This window comes from Crinia signifera, chromosome 3 (assembly GCF_055691185.1).
Source record: "Crinia signifera chromosome 3, ASM5569118v1, whole genome shotgun sequence".
Classification (NCBI taxonomy): domain Eukaryota; kingdom Metazoa; phylum Chordata; class Amphibia; order Anura; family Myobatrachidae; genus Crinia; species Crinia signifera.
The window spans coordinates 16156685-16179650 of record NC_139219.1 but is presented as its reverse complement, the minus strand read 5'-3'; the positions used below and the strand labels follow the sequence as shown (position 1 = coordinate 16179650).

General features: G+C 49.3%; 1 protein-coding gene across 8 annotated transcripts in view; it reads right to left on the bottom strand.

Annotated features, from left to right (window-relative positions):
- Positions 1 to 22966, bottom strand: part of SLC29A1 (solute carrier family 29 member 1 (Augustine blood group)) — a 70120-nt gene that overhangs the window by 27081 nt on the left and 20073 nt on the right. For 5 of the 8 annotated variants that reach the window (XM_083175381.1, XM_083175388.1, XM_083175380.1 and 2 more), the window contains one exon: positions 3994 to 4057. In XM_083175381.1, the coding sequence (XP_083031507.1) occupies positions 3994 to 4016 (23 nt within the window). In that variant the 5' untranslated portion in view covers positions 4017 to 4057. Of the gene's footprint in view, positions 1 to 3993; positions 4058 to 4435; positions 4458 to 4611; positions 4659 to 15803; positions 15922 to 22966 lie in introns of those variants that run through there. The other 3 variants (XM_083175384.1, XM_083175382.1, XM_083175385.1) reach the window with 3 other exon arrangements.

Sequence of the window (22966 nt, the reverse complement as noted above, 5' to 3'; positions counted from 1 at the left end):
CCTTCTGCCTAGTCACATAATACCCCACATGCCCAGCCACACACTGCATCTGCCTTATACATCCAGCCTCTGCTCCATGCACACAGCGGCCCCTGTTCAGTCACATAGTGCATGTCACCCCCATCCTGCGACAACTATAATTTGACTCATATAAACGAAGCAGCCCCCAACCTGCCACATCCAGCCTAACACAGCGACCTCTGTCCAGTCACATAGAGCATTTGCCGCATACATACTATGTTCCCACCCGCCACATATACATTGTGCCACACCACCCAGTCACATACAGGCTCTGCCCCATGCACACAGCGACCTCTGTCCAGTCACATAGCGCATTTGCCTCATACATACAATGCCCCCACCCACTGCATTTAGCATCTGCCTCATATACATTGTGCCACACCACCCAGTCACATCCAGCATCTGCCTCAAACACTTCATAAACACCCACCCAGTCACACCTAGCCTCTGCCCCATGCACACAGTAAATACCCACCCAGTCACATATAGCCTCTGCCCCACGCACACAGTAAATACCCACCCAGTCACATATAGCCTCTGCCCCACGCACACCGTAAACACCCACCCAGTCACACCTAGCCTCTGCTCCATGCACACAGTAAATACCCACCCAGTCACACCTAGCCTCTGCCCCATGCACACAGTAAATACCCACCCAGTCACATCCAGCATCTGCCTCAAACACTTCATAAACACCCATCCAGTCACACCTAGCCTCTGCCCCATGCACACAGTAAATACCCACCCAGTCACACCTAGCCTCTGCCCCATGCACACAGTAAATACCCACCCAGTCACACCTAGCCTCTGCCCCATGCACACAGTAAATACCCACCCAGTCACATCCAGCATCTACCTCTATTATTAAAAATAAAAATGATCTATCTCAAAAACACCGTAAACACCCACCCAGTCACATATAGCCTCTGCCCCACGCACACAGTAAACACCCACCCAGTCACATATAGCCTCTGCCCCACGCACACAGTAAGCACCCACCCAGTCACATATAGCCTCTGCCCCACGCACACAGTAAACACCCACCCAGTCACATATAGCCTCTGCCCCACGCACACAGTAAACACCCACCCAGTCACATATAGCCTCTGCCCCACGCACACAGTAAACACCCACCCAGTCACATATAGCCTCTGCCCCACGCACACAGTAAACACCCACCCAGTCACATATAGCCTCTGCCCCACGCACACAGTAAACACCCACCCAGTCACATATAGCCTCTGCCCCACGCACAAAGTGTCCTTCAGCATACTGCATGTGTCTCATACATATAGCACCCCCATCCTGAAACATCTGCCTCATATACACTAGCAGTCCCCACACAACCACACCTGGCCTCCACCCCATGAATAAAGTGGCCTTCACCCAGTCACATACAGCATCTACCCAACACAGTCACAGTAAACCCCCCACCCAGTCACATATAGCCTCTGCCCCATGCACACCGCAACCCCACCCAGACACTCTCTGCTTCGGCCCCATACACACAGCGGCCACTGGCCAGCCGCACAGTGCATCTACCCCACACACACAGCGGCCACTGGCCAACCGCACACTGTATCTGCCCCATATGCACAGCACCCACTGGCCAGCCGCACACTGCATCTGCCCCATACACACAGCGGCCACTGCCCAACCACACACTGCATCTGCCCCATACATACTGCACCCACTGGCCAGCCGCACACTGCATCTGCCCCATACACACAGCGGCCACTGCCCAACCACACACTGCATCTGCCCCATACATACTGCACCCACTGGCCAGCCGCATACACACAGCACCCACTGGCCAGCCGCACACTGCATCTGCCCCAAACACACTGCACCCACTGGCCAGCCGCACACTGCATCTGCCCCATACACACAGCACCCACTGGCCAGCCGCACACTGCATCTGCCCCATACACACAGCACCCACTGGCCAGCCGCACACTGCATCTGCCCCATACACACTGCACCCACTGGCCAGCCGCACACTGCATCTGCCCCATACACACAGCACCCACTGGCCAGCCGCACACTGCATCTGCCCCATACACACAGCACCCACTGGCCAGCCGCACACTGCATCTGCCCCATACACACAGCACCCACTGGCCAGCCGCACACTGCATCTGCCCCATACACACTGCACCCACTGGTTAGCCGCACACTGCATCTGCCTCATACACACAGCACCCACTGGCCAGCCGCACACTGCATCTGCCTCATACACACAGCACCCACTGGCCAGCCGCACACTGCATCTGCCTCATACACACTGCACCCACTGGTCAGCCGCACACTGCATCTGCCTCATACACACTGCACCCACTGGCCAGCCGCACACTGCATCTGCCTCATACACACAGCACCCACTGGCCAGCCGCACACTGCATCTACCCCATACACACAGCACCCACTGGCCAGCCGCACACTGCATCTGCCTCATACACACTGCACCCACTGGCCAGCCGCACACTGCATCTGCCTCATACACACAGCACCCACTGGTCAGCCGCACACTGCATCTGCCCCATACACACAGCACCCACTGGCCAGCCGCACACTGCATCTACCCCATACACACAGCACCCACTGGCCAGCCGCACACTGCATCTGCCTCATACACACTGCACCCACTGGCCAGCCGCACACTGCATCTGCCTCATACACACAGCACCCACTGGCCAGCCGCACACTGCATCTGCCTCATACACACAGCACCCACTGGTCAGCCGCACACTGCATCTGCCTCATACACACTGCACCCACTGGCCAGCCGCACACTGCATCTGCCTCATACACACAGCACCCACTGGCCAGCCGCACACTGCATCTACCCCATACACACAGCACCCACTGGTCAGCCGCACACTGCATCTGCCTCATACACACTGCACCCACTGGCCAGCCGCACACTGCATCTGCCTCATACACACAGCACCCACTGGCCAGCCGCACACTGCATCTACCCCATACACACAGCACCCACTGGCCAGCCGCACACTGCATCTGCCTCATACACACTGCACCCACTGGCCAGCCGCACACTGCATCTACCCCATACACACAGCACCCACTGGCCAGCCGCACACTGCATCTACCCCATACACACAGCACCCACTGGCCAGCCGCACACTGCATCTGCCTCATACACACAGCACCCACTGGCCAGCCGCACACTGCATCTACCCCATACACACAGCACCCACTGGCCAGCCGCACACTGCATCTGCCTCATACACACTGCACCCACTGGCCAGCCGCACACTGCATCTGCCTCATACACACAGCACCCACTGGCCAGCCGCACACTGCATCTACCCCATACACACAGCACCCACTGGCCAGCCGCACACTGCATCTGCCTCATACACACTGCACCCACTGGCCAGCCGCACACTGCATCTACCCCATACACACAGCACCCACTGGCCAGCCGCACACTGCATCTGCCTCATACACACAGCACCCACTGGTCAGCCGCACACTGCATCTGCCTCATACACACTGCATCTGCCTCATACACACTGCACCCACTGGCCAGCCGCACACTGCATCTGCCTCATACACACAGCACCCACTGGTCAGCCGCACACTGCAACTGCCCCATACGCACAGCACCCACTGGCCACCTGCACACTGCATCTACCCCATACACACTGCACCCACTGGCCAGCCGCATACTGCATCTGCCCCATATGCACAGCGGCCATTGGCCAGCCCCACACACACTGCACCCACTGGCCAGCCGCACACTGCATCTACCCCATACGCACAGCACCCACTGGCCAGCCGCACACTGCATCTGCCCCATACACACTGCACCCACTGGCCAGCCGCACACTGCATCTGCCCCATACACTCAGCATCCACCTGCCAGCCACACACATAACATTTGTTATATACACAACATGCCCCAGGCTATGGTCACACAGGGAACCAGCAGTCACCACAGACACTTACTTGTCCTGAGGTGGGTTAGTCATGGTCAGAGCGTTTCTCCTAATTTCATTCAAGATCTAATATTCTGCAGAGTAAGAACAGGGCACTGGGTCAGTGTGAGATTCATCACCCATCAGAGTCCAACACCCCAAACACCGACCCAGTCAGAGTATATTATACAGCAGACTGTAGACGACGTATGGATAATGCGGGACATCCAACAGGCCCAAGGCCATATGTACTAAGTCTTGGAGAGTGATAAAAGTGTAGAGAGAAGTACCGACCGACCAAATAGTTCCTAACTGCCATTTTCACGCAAAGCCTGTAACATGGCAGCTAGCGCTGACTGGCTTCTACTGTATCTCAGTCTACCTTATCTCTCTCCAAAGTTTAGCACATAGATCCCTGTGGCAGGAGCTGATTGGTTGATATTCCCATGTGATCTGATCAGTGGGGGACTTACAGGGAAGCAATGTACATTGTATAACAGTCTCCCCATACTATAGGTCTGTGCTTATTAGAGAGCTATGTAAGATATAATCCACAGAAACGTAACAATGGGGCACACAATTGGCTGCACTGCAGGTGGGGCAGATGTAACATCCACAGAGACAAACACGGTCCTCAAGGCACACTCACAGTCCAGGTTATAAGTGTATCCAGGCTTAGCCACAGGTGAGTGAGTCAGTTTGATTTACCATCTGTGCTGAGCTATGGAAAGGCTAATACCAAACTATCCATTTAACCCCGGGCACTGATAAACGACACAGGTTAAACGGCTGATTATAACCAGGTGACATGCAGCCACAGGACCTGTGTAATTCAAGCGTTTAAAGAGATAGGGCTGTATTCAATGTTTGCCGATATTTCCTCATCTATTCAATGCATCCGTTTCTGACCGCGTTGAAGAAATGCAAATCCGACTATCTACAGTACATCGGATCTACATTGTCCAAAAAGGCTGCCGGATTGGCGAACCCGTGGCCAGGTTCAACAATCCACGGCTGTTCTGACTGTCGGAACCTTTAGGACAGTCGGAAGATTGAATTCCAACTGTCGAATTGAAAGAGACAATATTCCGGCTGCGGGAAATGTTGCGTCAGTTGGAATGAAGATTGAATACCACCCCGCCATGGTATGTTAGGCCTAGATATGGATATACTTAAAACTTGGACCGTTGGGGAACCTCTAGGCTAAATCCCTTTTGATTTAAGCCACAGGTTCTCAAACTCGGTCCTCAGGACCCCACACAGTGCATGTTTCGCAGGTTTCCTCACAGAGTCACAAGTGAACTAATTAGCTCCACCTGTGGGTCTTTGAAAACGAGGCAGTGAGTAATTAGTGCACCTGTGCAATCAGTTTGAGAACCTCTGATGTAACCAATTTGCCTTGTCCATTTTTATACCATTTCCTGGTGTTTGGGAGAAAAAGCTTAACTGCAATTTGCTTCTATGCATTAACAGATTTTCGTTCCAACCAGCCCTCTAATTGGATGGTTAGAAAGAGGATCTTAAAGTGTATAGCCCACTTTAGATTCTAGTAAAGCTGTGCAGCATTATGAACTACATGAAAAAGCAGCCGGTATTTACTCTGCATGCAAAAGTAAAAATGTATTTGCCCCCCTTGCATTGCAACATGGTTTGTCCTGGTGCCAAGTTACTTGGTGTTTTTGTTTTGCTCCCAAATCGGGTAAATTTGCTAAGATTGGAGATCTATTGAAGCAGGGGTGTTGCCCATACTTGCCGACGTCTTCAAACTCCTCTCCGGGAGAAGCGGGGGGGGCGGGAAGAGGCTATGTTTTGGGGGCGGGGTGAGGCTGACATCACTAAGCCCCGCCCCCATGCCTGGCAGCTGCAACAATTTGCGGGTCCGTGGATGGTGGGAGGGGCTAAAATTACGTGAAATGCAGTGAAACGCTTCATTTTAGCCCCGCCCCCCTCCCCGTGGACCCACGAAATTAGAGGCGCTTTAAGAGAGTAGGAGGCCTCTGTGCCGCCCCCTTCACTCTCCCAGCCGCAGTGCAATACGGTCTGAGCGCTAGAGGGTTCAGACCCTACTGAGCATATGCATAACTTCGAAAAAATGGCACAGCAGCCATTTTTTCAGTGATTCCGCCAGCGCTGCTGCCTTCATCGCTGGACTTTGGAGGGTAAGTATTAAAAAATGGGTGCAGTGAGTGAGCCCCCCTGGTCCTGCTGTCCCTTCTGCAGGGTGCAAGGGGGAAGGTTAGGGGAGCCTTTGATCACTGCTGCTCTCCACAGCACCGCAAGGGGTGATTCCTGAATAGATGCCAAGCAAATTACATCTATAAAGTACAGGGAGGTGAGCATGGAGCGCGGGTCAAGCATCTAAAATGAGTAAAATGGGTGAATTGGAGTGAGGTCATAGGCAAACGCAGGGGGGTTCTGATTGCCCAGAACCACCCCCCCCTCTTGGCAAGTGCCTTAAATGAGACAATAGCACAGGTCTACAATAGAGCTGCCACCACATCATGCAGTGTAAGGGACAGGGCAGAGCTGCTGCACATGCCCAGTGTACCAGCTTCTTCTACCACATTTACTGTATGTGTGGATCTGAGCCCTCAAACATCACAATGGACCAGAGAGCAGCTGCCAGGAGGAAGAGACAGGAGCCTTGCCATGAAGTGGGAGATTGTGAACTTATAAAGTGCAGTACTGGTTCTATTATGTTTGTGTATTTATTTATTATATGGTTAACCTTTTCCTGACCACATTAATTGTTTGAAACAGCCTATATTACAGACCATCTGTACTGTTAAATATTAATATTGTATTCTATACAGTATTCAGTGTATACAAAGACCCATTTTCAGTCACCGCTCTCCCCAGACTTCCGCACTTACTCCAATGCACTGCAGCATGGGATATTGTAGATTACATTTGGAAACCCCCCTCTACAAATCCAGCATTTGCCACTGGAGGTCACACCCACCCACTCAGGGCCACACCCCCATTCAGGCAAAGCCGTGCCTCTTTTTTTTTAAGGAAGCTGCAGTCCCAACAGTTATGAGGTTTGTTTTGTATATTTATATACTGTATATTTAATGAGATGCACTTTGCAAAGAGCATTACTATACACCTACAGATGTAATAAAACTCATTTTCAATTTGGCTACAGTAAACCGTATTTTGGATAAAGAATAAGAGGGGGTGGGGTCCTTTGAGCTTTTTTTATATAGAACTTTTATAAACCTGCAAAATTAGGTGCCGACTGAAATCATGGGATCATTAGTAAATCGTCAATAATCTGTTCCAATATTAATTGCCACTCGCAATACATCATACATTGATTATGCCGCGATGCTGCGGGAATTGCTGCGGGAATTCCAGCGCACCATTAACCTTGATTTATGGATGAATTGCTGACACTTGTGCAGCGCAAGGGCAGGTTAATGTTTTGTGGAGGGGGGAAACGTGACCCTACAAATATGGTGACGGTGTGAGACTGCTCATGACTGCGCAGGAGATCGATGACGGAAACATAAATACAAAATGATAAATATATTGCTCTTTTTCTATTAGCATGTGCTAATCCATGTCGATTCACATTATCAACACAGGACCAACCTTTGTCCATCGTTTATTTCTAATGTCCGTGGACGTACGCACCTGGTGACTGCACTTACTGCACGTCCGCAAGCTGTTAATAAAGACCGCTGTGTGTATTACCATAAGCGTCAGCACTGGGCCTCTGAGTGATCAGCTCTCTTACGGATATCACTGGCTGATTACACTGATAATAGCAGCAAGATACCACCCTGAAGTGGCGTGCAGGCATTGCCCAGATCATATCAGCACCTAGCACAGGTAATTCCTACCGTCACCGGCCTTCTGTCTGTCCCAATAAGCTCTGGCATCTCCTGTCAATTCCCCCTGTCCCCCCCCCCCCAGGCCAGTCTCTATCACCATTGTGTAACAGGGAGGCAAATATCTCAAATCTGATATCACAGTTGAACAAAGTCCACCAAATTCCCCATAAAATATGATAATAATGGCGCTTGATGGCCAGGAAATGTAACTGTGGACGGAGTCCAGAGGAATCTCTGGGTGGAGTAAAGCACATTGGAAACGTAGTTCTATAAAAGAAAACAAGGACAGATGAGTCCTTTGCAGGCCCCGAATTGCAGCCATCTTGGGCTCTAAAATGAGATGACATAATTGGAGGGTTCCAGTCAAAGGATAGACACTGTCTAGTTAGACAGTCAATAGGTCGACACCATATAAAGGACATGGTCAAAAAAGACAACAGGTTAAAGCTCAACTGTGCCTAAGGTCAACAAGTAGAAAAGGCAGCCATGGCAACTAACCATTTACTTAAGGGAAAACCAATCAAAAGCCGATCAAAAACCGGACATTATAACATCGGACCAAATATGAGTGATTAAACATAGACCACTATTAAACTAGCCTGGGCTGGTATGGGAAAAACTGCGTAGGGTTCCCCCTATTTTCTTCTAACCATCAATGGGCTGAACCTGCTCGGGGGGGGGGGGGATACTCTTAGAGGTGGTTCCCCTGCCATATCATTAACCAGCCCCAAACTGGTCAGCCTAGGGCTGGAATTTACAGGAACAATGTGCGGGGCTATTTCCTGCACCCTTTTGGTGGCATTGGGTTCAAGATAATGTGTTGGAAAAAAAATGGAATTTAATATTGTATTTTTACAGGGAGAATACAAGTACCAGCTGCATCTGTGTCTATTGGCGGTCACCCATCTGTGTTTATATGCAATGCTGCTACAAGCCCATCCATGGTGTACAACCAAGCTTATGAGTTTGTAAGGACTGAGGCGCCAATCAAAATGGTGGGTGCAACTACCAGGGCAACTCAGCCAACCATTAGAGATCACATGCAAAGGAAACAGGGTGTGCAGGAACAACTATCTTCTCATAGAAACAAACTCAAGATCATCACACTCCAGTTCATCTATGATACCTGGAGGATGGGAGATGCCCTCAGGCAATGGGGCCCACCGGAAATTTCCCTATGTGTCTGGGGGCCCGTCCAGTCCTAGATACCACCACAACTCTCAACACAGCTACAGAGATAGGCTAAGTATAGTATCATTCTATAGATCAGGTTCAGCCACCTCCAGTCCTCGAGAGCTACCAACTGTTAATGTTTTCCAGGTCTCCTCACAGAATCACAAGTGAAGTATTTAGCTCCACCTGTGGCACCTGGGAGGTGAGCTGGAAAACGTGAACAGTTGGTAGCTTTCGAGGACTGGAGTTGGCTACCCCTGCTATAGAAGATGGGGTAGACAAGGGATGAGACAGTGTAATGGGAGCTGAGGGCAGGTAGCAGATAAGGAGTGGGAGGGATGGAGGAGGTAGGTGGGGAAGACTATGAAGTGACATAGGTAAGTGGTGGAAGCTATGCAGGTTGGGGGATAGCCTGATAGAACGAGGGTGATCATTACAATGATAAAGTGGGCAGCACAGAGGAAATCTTAGAGTGGAATGTAGTTATCGGGGCCAACTAAAGAGAGCAGGAGGGACTGTTTATGGAGGCGAGGTTGGGGATGAAGGGAACAGTGAAGTTGGAGAGGGCCTTGTAGATCAGGGAGAGGAACATAAGAGAGTTCTGTAAGGAAACGGAAGCCAGTGTTGTGATTGGCAGAGTGGAAGCAGATGTGTAGTAGGGATGGCTATTGACCATCGATGATTCAAAGTCATCGATGGTTTATGACCGATGTAGAATAGTTTTGCCATTGATGGGGGAGAGCAGACCATCGATGTCAAAGCATAACCGAATAGATTTTTTTTCTTACTGGGACATGGTTCATAGCTTTGTCCCTGACACCCATAAAGCCACACCCCAGGTTCTGATTGGCCCACAGGCAAATAAAAGCAATGGTGATCGATAGTTAAAACCATCAATGGTCATCCATGAAAGAGTATGCTACCATCGATGGCTATTCGCACTATCGCTACCATCGATGGCTATAGCGTTGATGGCCATCCCTAACGTGGAGCGGCTTGAGAGGAAGGTGAGAGATGATCAGAAAGTGGACAATGGTTTTTCTAGCAATATGGGAGAAGGGGTAAAAGTACTACAGTGAGAGGTCTCAGAAGTGTGATATGTTGCCATAGCAACCAAACAGATTCCATCTATAATCGTCTTGAAGGTGCTAGGTAAATACGTAGAATATGATTGGTTGCTACAGGCAACATCTCACACTTCTAAAAACTCTCACCTTAGTAAATTTACCCCCAAGAGTCTGAACGACAGGATTGGGCAAGAATCTGGATGTGGGGGCGAAGGAGAGGGAGCAGTAGAGAATAGCCAGGCGCCCATGTGTAACCAATACGCACTCCAGTACATTGTGAGCTGCAATCAGTCTTTGTTAATTGACCGGTCATTCTTGGAAGGGTAACGTGTTCCTTGCAATTTTGTGATGCAATATTCTTCACTGCAAATATTTAAAGGAATGTTCCTCCCTCTGCAGTATCCCCATAGTAGCTGTATATCTGTCAGACAGACTGCGGCTCATGTGTCTGTGCACAGCCCACTGGACATTTCTTACTTCTAATTTGCATTTTGGGGCTTATTCAGAGATGGACCCTAGTGTTCCCGTTAGGGCGGGGCATCCTGCCTGTTTTTTTTTTAACTCATTACCACGCCCTGCCGCTTTTAGAAGTAGTATTCTATGCCTTGTGCTGCCCTCCCGCGCTCTGATAGGCTGACAGCCACTCTCATCGGAGGAGGTCACCACTGAGCAGCTTGCCAGTGCGGCGGCGGGCAGGATATGGCTGGAAGAGCAGACACCCTTCTGAACTCAGAGTAGCATGTAAGCTCTTAAGCTGTGTACACACGGGGCAATATGATCGCTGGTAATATATTGCTCAGCAATCATATTGCTCAGTGTCCCGTTTTCATCAGCGAGAGATAATCGCTGATGAAAATGTCACACAGGGGAAGTCTGACACTAGGGGGCTGAAAACGGGAGCGCGCACCTGGCGATTTATCGCCGCTGCATACTCCAATTGCTGGCGACCATATTGCCAGCAATTTTTGCCCGTGTGTACAGCCACATCCCGCCTCCACCGCACTGACAGGCCTCTCACCTCCTAAAGGGCGAGATGTACTAAGCCTTGAAAAGTGATAAAATGGAGAGTGAAAAACCACCAACCAATCAGCTCCTACCTATGATTTTTCAAACACAGCATGGAGTATGGCAGTTAAGAGATGATTGGCTGGTGGTTTATCACTTTTCATCTTATCACTTTTGAAGCTTAGTACATCTGGCCCCTAGAGAGAGCTGCATCCCACCCCCCGCCGCTCACCTCTACTGAGAGTGGCGTGTCAGCTCTTCAAGGTGTCCCCTGCCGTAAGTTATTGGAAGGGAATGCCTGCACAGTAATGGAAAGTGGATCAATTCCTGTCTTCATTGATGTCATCTTCCGCCAGAACTTCCCAATATTATTATTGCTTATTTATAAGGCACAACAAGGGTTCCACAGCGCCTAGTATTAGTTTGATGGATAATTCATGTGCCATATTCCCCCTGCCTTAGCCTTGGGCACGTAGATCAGCAGACGGGGTCATTCCTGGCCGTGTTACAGATCCAAAGTATAAATAGACGTGTCTCCGTGGACATGTGACCACAGTGTGGGGCATCAATTACAGCACAGGGCCTGCTATTAATACCAGTACGTGCCAGGCTGGGGGCAAACCTACTCCCATCTGCTAAAACAGGAGATCACAACATGCCAGTAACAGCAGGATTTATAAATGATCATTTCCAGGTGACTCCCATTCCATGTAGCCCGCATCGTACTGCCAGACAGCAATGTGAGAGGACCCCACTTTGCCAGTCCCTATGTGTTACACCTTCTCCAGGCTGCACAGATCCCTACACTGACTAGACCGGCTCTGCAGTCTGGAAAAGCCAGATGGGAACAGGCAAACTCAGACAAAGGGGGTGATTCAGGCCAGCTCGTACCTCATACGCAGCCTAACAAACAGATTTGAATCAGGCCCAAACAGGATAACCCACATGAAGCCCCAAATCAGATCCCTAGGAACGGTGACAATTCTTCTTTAAGAAAACAAATGTCACACCCAAAATTCTTCCACTATACAGATGTTTGTTAACAGAACCCATCTGTTCTTCTATGTGCGGTGAATGGTACAATAATTCTCATTACGTGGCCTGGTTCTAAATATAACGCCAATATTCCAGGATTGCCTACCCTCCTGGATTGGCCGGGAGGGTCCCAGAGATCAGGTCCCCCTCCTGACCCTCCAGAAACGTTGGTCAATCCTCCCGGGCCCACCCACTCACCTTCGTCCTGATGTTTAAATACTGCGACGCAGTGTTTAAACATCGCAATTGGCAGTTTTTCGGTAAGGGCGAGGTTAAAATGACAAAATGTTAGCCCGCCCCCACTTGATGATGCTAATATCAAGCCCCGCCCCCGCAGTTCTGCTGGCAGTCTCCTCTTCGGGCTTCTCCCGGAGAAGAGACTGTAAAAGTAGGCAACCCTGCAATACTCATGCACGTATATCTGATCGAAGGGCTCTGCAAAGTAACAGCTCTGTGATCAGGTCTGAATAACCCCCTGTATTACAGCGAATAAAGATGCTCAAAGTGGGTGTCCAAACTTTGGGTCTAATTCAGACCTGATCACCTCCAGCCCTGAGCAGCCTGTTTCTATTCCCGCCACCGAGTAAGTCCTGGGCTACGCACAGTCTGCGCACATTGGAAAAATCATTAATCATCAACGGTGAGCGGCTTGTGAATGGATTTGCCGCTAGTCGCCGATCCAGCTGCTTTTCGCCAGCCGCGCTAAGCAATTCACAGGTGCAGGATTTCTCTCAGACTGGGCAGCGGCTATGTAAATGCAGGAAGCTGCTAAATCGCACCGCAGCGAGGTCTGAATTAGGCCCCTTGCAATTTTAGCTGCGCACCATACACCAGAGGAAGGGCTGGCACTGGCATTAGCATAAAGCCTTGTCAGACACACACATACCAGGGGAACCCTTTATATAAGCAATCTCTCTGCATACAAGAGACAGGCCCACCCCTCTCATAATTCACCTGACCAGATTCTACTCCCAGTGCAAGACAAAGGTCGGAGCAGCTTGCAGAGTTTATTCCAGCACGTTACATTCTGGCCCTGTAGGACCTCAGATAGTTGCTCACATTCCCACAGACTTTCCCAGATCATCATATCCTGTGCATATTTCTAAGCCCTCGGGGGCTGCTTCCAGCCCTTTGTGATTGGTCGGTTTGTACAAATAACGAGGGAGCGGCGGGCGGTGCATTGTGCGAGCGCTGTTCACAAGAAGTAATTGTACCCCGTTGGGGTGCCAGATACGGTGCATTCCAGGCTTATGTAACCATTGTTACTGTCCTCTCACCAATAGGTTAATGCTTTGTAGAATGTTTCTCCAGGATCTCTCCTGAGTGATCCAATACAATCCAAAACTCCGTCATCCACACACCACAATCTGCCCCAGCCCTAAATACAATGAGTGATAAAATAATGGGGCATGTGGTCCAAAATATAGGAGAGGGGTCAGAGACACCCCAATGCCTGAGGGACCTGCCCCTTACCTTAAGGTGGCAAGGCTGACCTTCTCTGTGCCAGCTGATGGCGGAGTACTGCCACCTGTCAGCACTATTGATCACAGCCATATGCTGCCTCTAGGTAATAGACTGAACTAAAGGTAGCTCACACCCGGAGAGCACAAAAGGCAGGGGGGGGGGGGGGGGGGCCTGTTACAGACAGAGTAGAGACCACTGTGTTCCTACCAAGGTACATGCCCCCTGTTCCCCACACAGTGCAGGACATTATGCTTGTACCCTGCCACCCACTGCCTCTTCCTGTCACCCTCTGCCTCCCTTGTCTTTTTGTTGTCACTGTTTTCCTCTATGTCAACCTCTCCCTGCTGTATGCTGTCACTCTTTGAATCTCCCTGTCACCCTGTGCCCCACCTGCTCCCTTGCCTTCTGCTATCAACCTCTGCCTCCCACTGCATTATGCGGTCACCTTCTGCCTCTCCCTGTCACCCAGTGTGTCCCCCCTGCCCCCTTTCCTTCTGCTATCCACCTCTGCCTCCCACTGCCTTATGCAGTCACCCAGCGGCGTAACTATAGTACCGCAGCCCCCCGCCACCACATGGGGAGGGGGCGCTGTGCATGTGGGTGCGCCGGGGGCTGCGGTGCTATAGTTACACACCCCCCCCCCAATCTTCCGCAGACTTACCTATCTTGCTGGTCCCGACGGCTCCGTTCTTCTGCTGAGGACCACCACAAAATGGCCGCCCCCATATAGCACACTGTTCTCTGAAACTGCCTGCTGTATGGGGGTGGCCATTTTGTGGTGGGCCTCAGCAGAACGGAGCCGCCGGGACCAGCGCGATAGGTAAGGCTGCGGGGGATTGGGGGGGCGCCCAAAACTTAGCTACGCCACTGCGGTCACCCTATACCTCTCCCTGTCACCCACTGGATCCCTTTGCCTTTCTTACACTACTGCTTTCCACTGCCCACACCAAGGTACATGCCCCCTGTTCCTCTCTCCATGCAGGACATTGTGTTTGTACCCGTCACCCACTGTCACCCTCTGCCTCCCACTGGAAACCTCTGACTCCCCTTGCCTTTTATTGCAACTGTCCTCCTCTATAAGTCAACCTCTTTCTGCCATACACTATCACCCTCTGTCTCCCCCTATCACCCAGTGCCCCCCTGCCTTCTGCTATCAACCTCTAATTTCCACTGCCTTATGCGGTCACGCTGGCCCTTATTCAGATCTGATCGCAGTACAAATTTGTTCGGAAAATGGGCAAAACCATGTGCACTGTAGGTGGGGCTGATGTAACATGTGCAGAGAGAGTTAGACTTTGGGAAGATATTTTGTTTCTGTGCAGGGTAAATACTGGCTGCATTATTTTTACACTGCAATTAAGATTTCAGTTTCAACACACCCCACCCAAATTTAACTCTCTCTGCACATGTTACATCTGCCCCACCTGCAGTGCACATGGTCTTGCCCATTTTCCGAACAAATTTGTACTGCGATCAGATCTGAATAAGGGCCACTGTGCCTCTCCATGTCACCCAATGGTTCCACTTGTCCTTCTTAAACCCCATCTTTCCACTGCCCCCACCAAGGTACATGCCCCCTGTTCCCCACACCATGCAGAAAATTCTGCTCAGTATACCTACCACCCACTGCCTCTCCTGATCATCTTCTGCTACAAATCACCCTCTGCCTCCCCTTTTGTTGTCACTGTCTTCCTCTGTCAACCTCTCCCAGCCAAACGTTGTCACCGTCTGCCTCTTCATGTCACCCAGTGCCCCCCTTCTCCCCTGCCTTCGGCTATCAACCTCTACCCCTACCAAGGTACATGCCCCCTGTTCCACGCACCATGCAGGAAATTGTTCTTGTACCCCTGCCACCCACTGCCTCTCCCTGTCACCCTCTGCCCCCCTTTCCTTTTGTTGTCACTGTCTTCCTCTATATGTCAACCTCTCCATGCCATATACTGTCACCCTCTGCCTCTCCCTGTCACCCAGTGCCCCCCTTCTCCCCTGCTTTCAACTTCTGCCTCCCCCTGCCTTATTCTGTCTCCCTCTTCCTCTCCCAGTGCTGTGTAGCACATTGTGAACTAGGGTTGGAGTATAGGAAAGGAGCCCAAATTATATTTTTGCACCTGGGACAACCACTGGCCGGGTCTCACAACCATGGTTATTTCAACTGGGAGAGTTTCCACCTGCCTAAAATCCCGGGTTTTGCGCGCTCCCGTGCAAAAACTCGCGATATTTAGGCCAGTGGAAAAGGGGTATTAGGAACATACACATACCCTTTGTTGGCATGGCCAGACCGATCCCATGTGTACTGCAGCATATACACCATGACAAGTTCCGTCAGCTGTGATACTTCCTCCATCTCCAATAATAGATCTTCTCTTTGTGATGCAGGTCATGTTCTGCAAAATCGCTGATCATGTGACTGGTGGCTCCCAAAGCTAGGCCGCAGCAAGGGGACAGATAACCTTCTGCGGCCTTATAGTGTCCACTCCTGCGATTTGTGCATGTGTCCCTGCAGAACGTGTCTACGGATGTCCCCAGTACTTGTATCGTACATGCTCTCGTTTCCTTATTGTGTGACCTTATCTGTAGCTGTGAGGGCCATTCTGGTTTTACTTTCTGTTATTATTTGTAAGTTCCTTACTCGGCGCTAGGGATGGCCATCGGTGCAGTCACCATCGATGGTGATACTCAAACCAGTCATCGATAGTAACAAACTATGTAAAGGAGGACCATCAATCATCCATTTTCTTGGACTGACTGGCCCATGGGTCAATCAGAATGTAGGAGCAGAGCTTCAGGGTTGTCAGGGGTGGCACCGTGGGAAAAAAATCAGTTCTGCTGTGCCATCGATGGAGATACACTATCTGGTTCTCCCCCATCGATGGGCAAAAGTATTCAACAACGGTCATAATCATCGATGGTCGATAGGCATTTCTACTCCGCGCTTTGTAGAAGTCATGTAAACGGCAAAGAGGAATAATTACCTTCATACAAACCTACTTTTAGGGTAATCCCTGACGCTATTTCTGATGGGGGAAATAGCGACGGGTACATATTCAATGCTGTCTCGACAGCATTGAAGCGGCATCTCGGCAGAACGGACCTGACTAAAAAATGTTGGGCCCATTTTGAGAACGCCTCTGGATTGTCGAGATTACAGCCGTATCTCGAAATCCACGCCCGTTTACATGGCCATGCCCCCTTTTTTACAAAAACACTATATAATCTCCTCATCCTTCCTCATTACTAGGAAGTGGGAGAGATACAGAATATCCGGCTTCTCTTCTGTAGGTGCGGGGATCTAAGCAAAAAAATTGTGGAAGCGTAGACAGGGCCGGTGCAAGGGTTTGTGGCACCCTAGGCAAAACTTCTGTGCGCCTCTTTGTTGGGCTGAAGAGGCGCCCTCCAGTGGCCGGCACCCTAGGCAGCTGCCTAAAACTGCCTAGTGGTAGCGCCGACCCTGAGCGTAGGCAAGTATGGGCAACATAGCAGCTCCGCTTGGTGCAAGTATGGTAGCTACGCTTTTCCCTGTGACATCAGTTAAACATCAGTTTTTTTGAATGAACTTTTCCCATTTACTCGGAGACCAAAATGCACTGGGACTTTCATAAATAACTTAATCACTACAATCTCAGCATCGGAGACAAATTAAATTGCAACAAGTGTTGAAATAGAGAAAAGCCAGTATATTATAGCTTGTTTAAAACCAATGACACAACAATGGCTATGCCTGGACAGACACACAGGGAACACAGGGTTATCCAATCAAGTCTATGGCATCAGTATGGAAATTAAGTAACAAGTAAAGGGATTGAATCATGTATTCTAATAGTCAACAATCCCTGCGTGATATCTGTGCGTGTCAGTACGCCACTCATTCCCTGATTACTACAACATGCCACTCATCAGCGAATCTGCCAGTTTCCTTTTCTGCGCCTCTTTTTCCTCTGTCAGTAAGAACAGAAAACCTGGATTTCAGCCAATGCTAAAAAAAATTTCAACGCTTGATAACCCGGGAAGAATATTTATCTGCATGTGCCAGGTCCTGGACCTGTGCAACAGGAGTTTGTGGCAGAAGGGGCTGTACCAAGGACAATATGACTATGTCAGTGTCACTGAGTTGCTGTATCCTGGCGAGCAGACGGCAATACCAGGTGAAAGCAGCCACAAGACGCTTCCCTGAATATATAATGGGAACACATGAAACCTGTCCAAGCACGTGACACTGACTATCCTACAATATCCTGCTCTCCCTGTGCCCGAGGCCTGGCATCGCAATGCAGCGAGCTCTCCGGGCCTCTGTCCGGCACTCACATGTACAATGTATTCAGCAGCTGTTTGCCAGACTGGATGATTAGGGAGATTTCTGTGCGGCCCCGGAATGTGCTAGCTCTTGCGTTTCGTACACAGCCCTTTACATATCTGAAAGGTGCGTCTGCCCTTGAGTAATACTGAGATAGCTCAGTATTACTGTAGGTCCGATGACCTCCAGCTCAGCGGGTGACATTTAATGGGATGCGATTTTTAGTAAAAAAATATGGACTATTTAATGAGATGCAAATTTGCCTCAAAAAGGTGCGATTTTTTTAGCGCAATTCAAATCCCATTAAGTTGTCGATTTCGGAAAAAAGTGCGAATTCGGACGCTTTTTTTTTTTATTTGCTAAAAATAGCAAAAAAATTTGCATCCCATCAAATGTCACCCAATATGTTCCATTCCTGGACTTTCCTCTTAATGTATGATTACCATCACCTGTGCTGAAATTCCTTTCTTATCCATTAACCTGTTCAACACATGTGATGGTAATCGTACATTAAGGGGAAAATCCAGGAGCAGAGCATTGTGTCCCTCCTGGAATGGGTCATGTTGGGTGGTATGGGTGCCGCCACTTTCACAGGACTCTGGGGAGGTAAGTATTGGAGATATGGGTGCCGTGTGTGCGGTGTGGGCCCCTCTGGACCCAGGAGCCCGTGTGCACTGCATACACTGCACCCATAGATAAAGCAGACATCAGCGTAGACAAGGGGTGTGACAGCACCACAGCTGTTTCCCCACAAAATAATTGTGTAATGAAGTGTCATAGTCACAAATGAGGACATTGTCTCACCAACAGTATTAGTCAATCCAAAAGTACATTGGGGATTATTTTAGTTCACTCTTTCTGACAAAATCCTTCTTAGATGGACAAAACCATGTGCACTGCAGGGGGGCAGATGTAACTTGTGCATAGAGAATTAAATTTGGGTGGGGTTTTACTTCAAAGTGAGATCTATATTGCAGTGTAAAAATAAAGCAGCCAGTATTTACCCTGCACAGAAACAAAATAACTCACACAAATCTAATTCTCTCTGCACGTTACATCTGCCCCCCTGCAGTGCACATGGTTTTGTCCATCTAAGAAGGAATTTGTCAGAAAGAGTGAACTAGAATAAGGCCCATTATATCACATCCTTCCACTTAAAGGGGACAATTCTGGTTCCGTACCGTATTCAGCCCCTGCCTCCATTGTCATGTGCACTACTGCAAACCTTCACTGCGAACGGCCTCTGCGATTTTCACTGTTGCAGCGGGATGGGACAGGGGCTGATGGGGGGGGGGCTGGCATTCCCATGGGAATGCGGGCGGGACGAAGTGTGCCCGTCTACGTCAGGGCAGCCGCAAATATAACTTAGTCTCCACTGACTTATAGTTACGAAGGCAGGAGACATTTCTCCTGCTGCGAGTACATGCAAGGCGAAAACAGCTGCACGCATGAGGGGGGGGGGGGGGTTAATTAAAATATCCACACTCCCTCCCGTCCTCTTTGCTCCGCATCCGACCACCACCTGACCTCTCACCTAATCACCGCCTCCAACTCCTGTGTCCAAGACTTCTCTCGCGCTGCCCCCCTGCACTGGAACAACCTCCCGTCCACCCATCAGGCTTTCTGATTCCCTTACCTCCTTCAAGCGCTCCCTCAAAACCCACTTTTTTCGACTAGCCTATCCCTCCTCCTAACCTCTTTTGATCCTCCTATCCTGCCTCTGTTCCCCTCCGTTCCTACTTATCCTATTGTATTTCGTTCGTCCACCCACCTATTTTTAGTATGTTAATTCTTATGAGTAGGGTCCTCCTGCCTCACGTACTCACCCTACCTCTTTACCTCACCTGTGCTCCTGTACTGTTCTTCCCTTCCTCTACTTCATCTTCAGTCTCCTCGACAATTTCCACATCTACTTCTGAACTGATGCTGATTTTAGTTCTACCAGCTATACCCCTATTTATGCTGTATTTTATCAACACACCCTGTACGTTACCTTGTAATTAGTTTTTTTGTTTGCTATGTACGGCGCTGCGGACACTTTGTGGCGCCTTATAAATAAACAAACTACTACTACTACACCCAAAGTGCATAGTGGTTCCGGTTGGTAGATCTACATAGACAGTAAACAGGTCTAACCCAATAAGTCGACCGGTCAAAATGTTGACAGGAATGACATGTCGACACATTAAAGGTCAACAAGCGATAGGTTGACAGAAAACGGTAGACACATAAATAGCTTGACATGTGTTTTTCACGATATTTTTTGAAACCGGCCTTGTGCTTATTTCACCATCCATGTCGGCATAGAGAGGGAGAATGTATCAGTGTGCCGAGTGCAGAGAAGCAAAGCGAGTCATTCCAGGGTACTCTAACTGGGGGTCCGTGATGACAGTTGTCGACAATGACACAAGAAATGAAATCCTCATGTCGACCTTTATCATGTGTCTACTGTTTTCATGTTGACATGAAACATGGCTTTTAAGGGAGACCATTGTGACTGTCTATCTAGACACCGTCTGTCTAATAATAACACCCAGTGCGCAGACAGCCAATCATATTCCACGTTAGTCATACTAATAAAGGTAATTAGGGGATGTGGCAATCAGGGCAGCAGAGACGCGACTCCTGACATGTGTACATGTGTCTCCATACTTGTTTACCTCAGGAAGGATTACATGAGCACCGCCTTATTGTACTCCGCCACCTCACTGCGCCACAGTGTAAGATGGGGTACACCAGGGGCATATACCACTGGTTCCTATCATACTATTTACTTACAGCTACTGTGACAGCCATTTTGGAGCAGACTGATGGAGATATGCGTGAAATGTCCAAAGAGCGGGTTAATGCACCAGAGGGTTGGGAATCACCGGAAACAACCCCAGAAAGGGTTAATATGGCAGCTGTACATAGGCAGTGTACCAGTAAGGGGTTAATGTGACTGAAGGATGTGCATGTATAATACACCTGAAACATCACAGGAAGGGGTTAATGCGGTGTGTATATATATATATATATATATATACACACACACACACACACACACACACACACACACGTGTGAGACACCCGAGTAAGGGGTTAACGTGACAGGGGGGTGGATATTTGTGTGAGATGCCCCAGTAAGGGGTTAATGTGGCTGAGAGGTGGATATACACCTAAAATGCCCAGTAAGGGGTTAATGTGGCTGGGAGGTGGGCCTATGAGTGTGACATCCCAGTAAAGGGTTAACATTTTCCCATAGAGAGGACATGAGGGAGTGTGAGAACAGCAGGGATGAGATCTGGACTGGCTCTGGGAGAGAACGGAGGAGGTGAAGTTGGCATTTTACCCTGAGTCCCCGTATGTGCCAGTAGAATTTTTCCTTTTTCTGTCACAGGAGAAACAAATCTCTTTGACACGTCCGCTGGGCCTGTAAAAAGCCGCACCCATGGGTGCCACAAACTGCACCGGTCTCCTCGTGACTTCAGCTCTGAGCGCTGGGGTGCTCTTTATAAAGCAGCACCTGACTCTCTGGTTCATGTAAGTGCTGACTATGACTCCTGCCAGGACAAAGTATAGATACAGAGAGGTGTTCTAAGGACAGGAATGATAGACATATATGACAATATATATAGTTATATACCGTAAGTGTGTATGCTGCAGTACATTGGACTCTAACCTCCACCGGGCTCCCCTGCCTCTGGCCGATGATAGGACATCTCCGGTGTACAAAGACAAAAAGTATATGTAGCATGTGTGTCATTGGGCACCCGTGCAGCACTTCCCTGCTCTATTCTAAGACTATTCACTGTGTGGGAAATAAAACCATAAATACAGGTTGGAACGCCAATTACATAGAGCTGCAAAGTTTGTATCGCCAACATCCCGCCATTAGGTTCGCATTTTACAGTGCGACCCTGGGTGGTAATATTCTGAATCTTGATAAATCATTGCTAAATGGGCCCTGTGGAGATCCAGGCTTTATTATGGCCATTACAAGCCCCTCCTCCTAGTGGCGGAGGAGGAGCTTGTCATGACTAGTAATTAATAATAAAACATTCCTCACGACAAGCCCCACCCCAACCTCCTGATGAGGTCATGCAGTAATCTTCAGGTTGGCCATTTATAAACTAGTACAGTGGTTCCCAAACTTTATAGAATGGCAGCATTCTAGATTAACAGTATATTTTCAGAGCACCCCTGTGACAAAAGGGTCTTACAGATCAATTTGAAGAAGAAAAAAAAACAATAAATGAAGTAAACTGGTCCCACCTGCCATCCGTAGGTTGAGTTATGTGGGGGGTGTACAGATAATTTGTTGTGGTCTTGGATCACCAACCCAAGAGCCGGACAGCACCCTAGGGTGGACGGGCATACAGTTTGGGAACCACTTTAATAGTATAACGGACACCTCAATCCCCCTCCGCCACACTCTTCCCCTGACAGGGCCGATTTTAGAACAATACTTTTACTTTTTTTTTCCATTACAAATGGAAAAACAAGTTTTTTTTTCACGATTATCCCCAGAGAAAAGCAGACAATAATTAATATCAGGAAACGAGGAATTAGTTGAGATTAAAGATAATATATCCCAGCTAATCTCATCCAATTACCCAGATGACGCTGCATGGAGAGAAGCCAGGACAGGTCTCACATGATGGGACTCCGAACTTCGCAGGGAGCCGCCATCCCTAAGGTCAGATCTGGAGTGGTGCAGCCAGTGACACGTGGAAACAGCTGGCGGTAACAGCAGAGAGACGAGAAGGGGGAAGAACCGCCACACCAGGATTTGGCCTCGGGAAGATCCATGTGTAGGTGCTTCCACAACAGAGACCAGGGATCATTGTCCCACAGGTGCTTGTCGCTACTGGTCAGTGTGTACAACGCATATAAACACTTCCGTCACATTCTATGACAGTTCATCTGCAACTCATCCATTGCTACCTATGTACAATACATATACTGTGCATCAGAATCACAAGCCTTAGGTTTGTGCGCATACACCAAACACATTTTTTTTTTTTTTCTGCACACACAGTAGCAAGGGGAAAAAAAATGGCTCAACACACTCAAAGACGTTTCATCGCAACGTTCCCAAGGGATTAGCCTAAGGGCAAGACAATAACTAATCCTTTGGAAGCATGAATG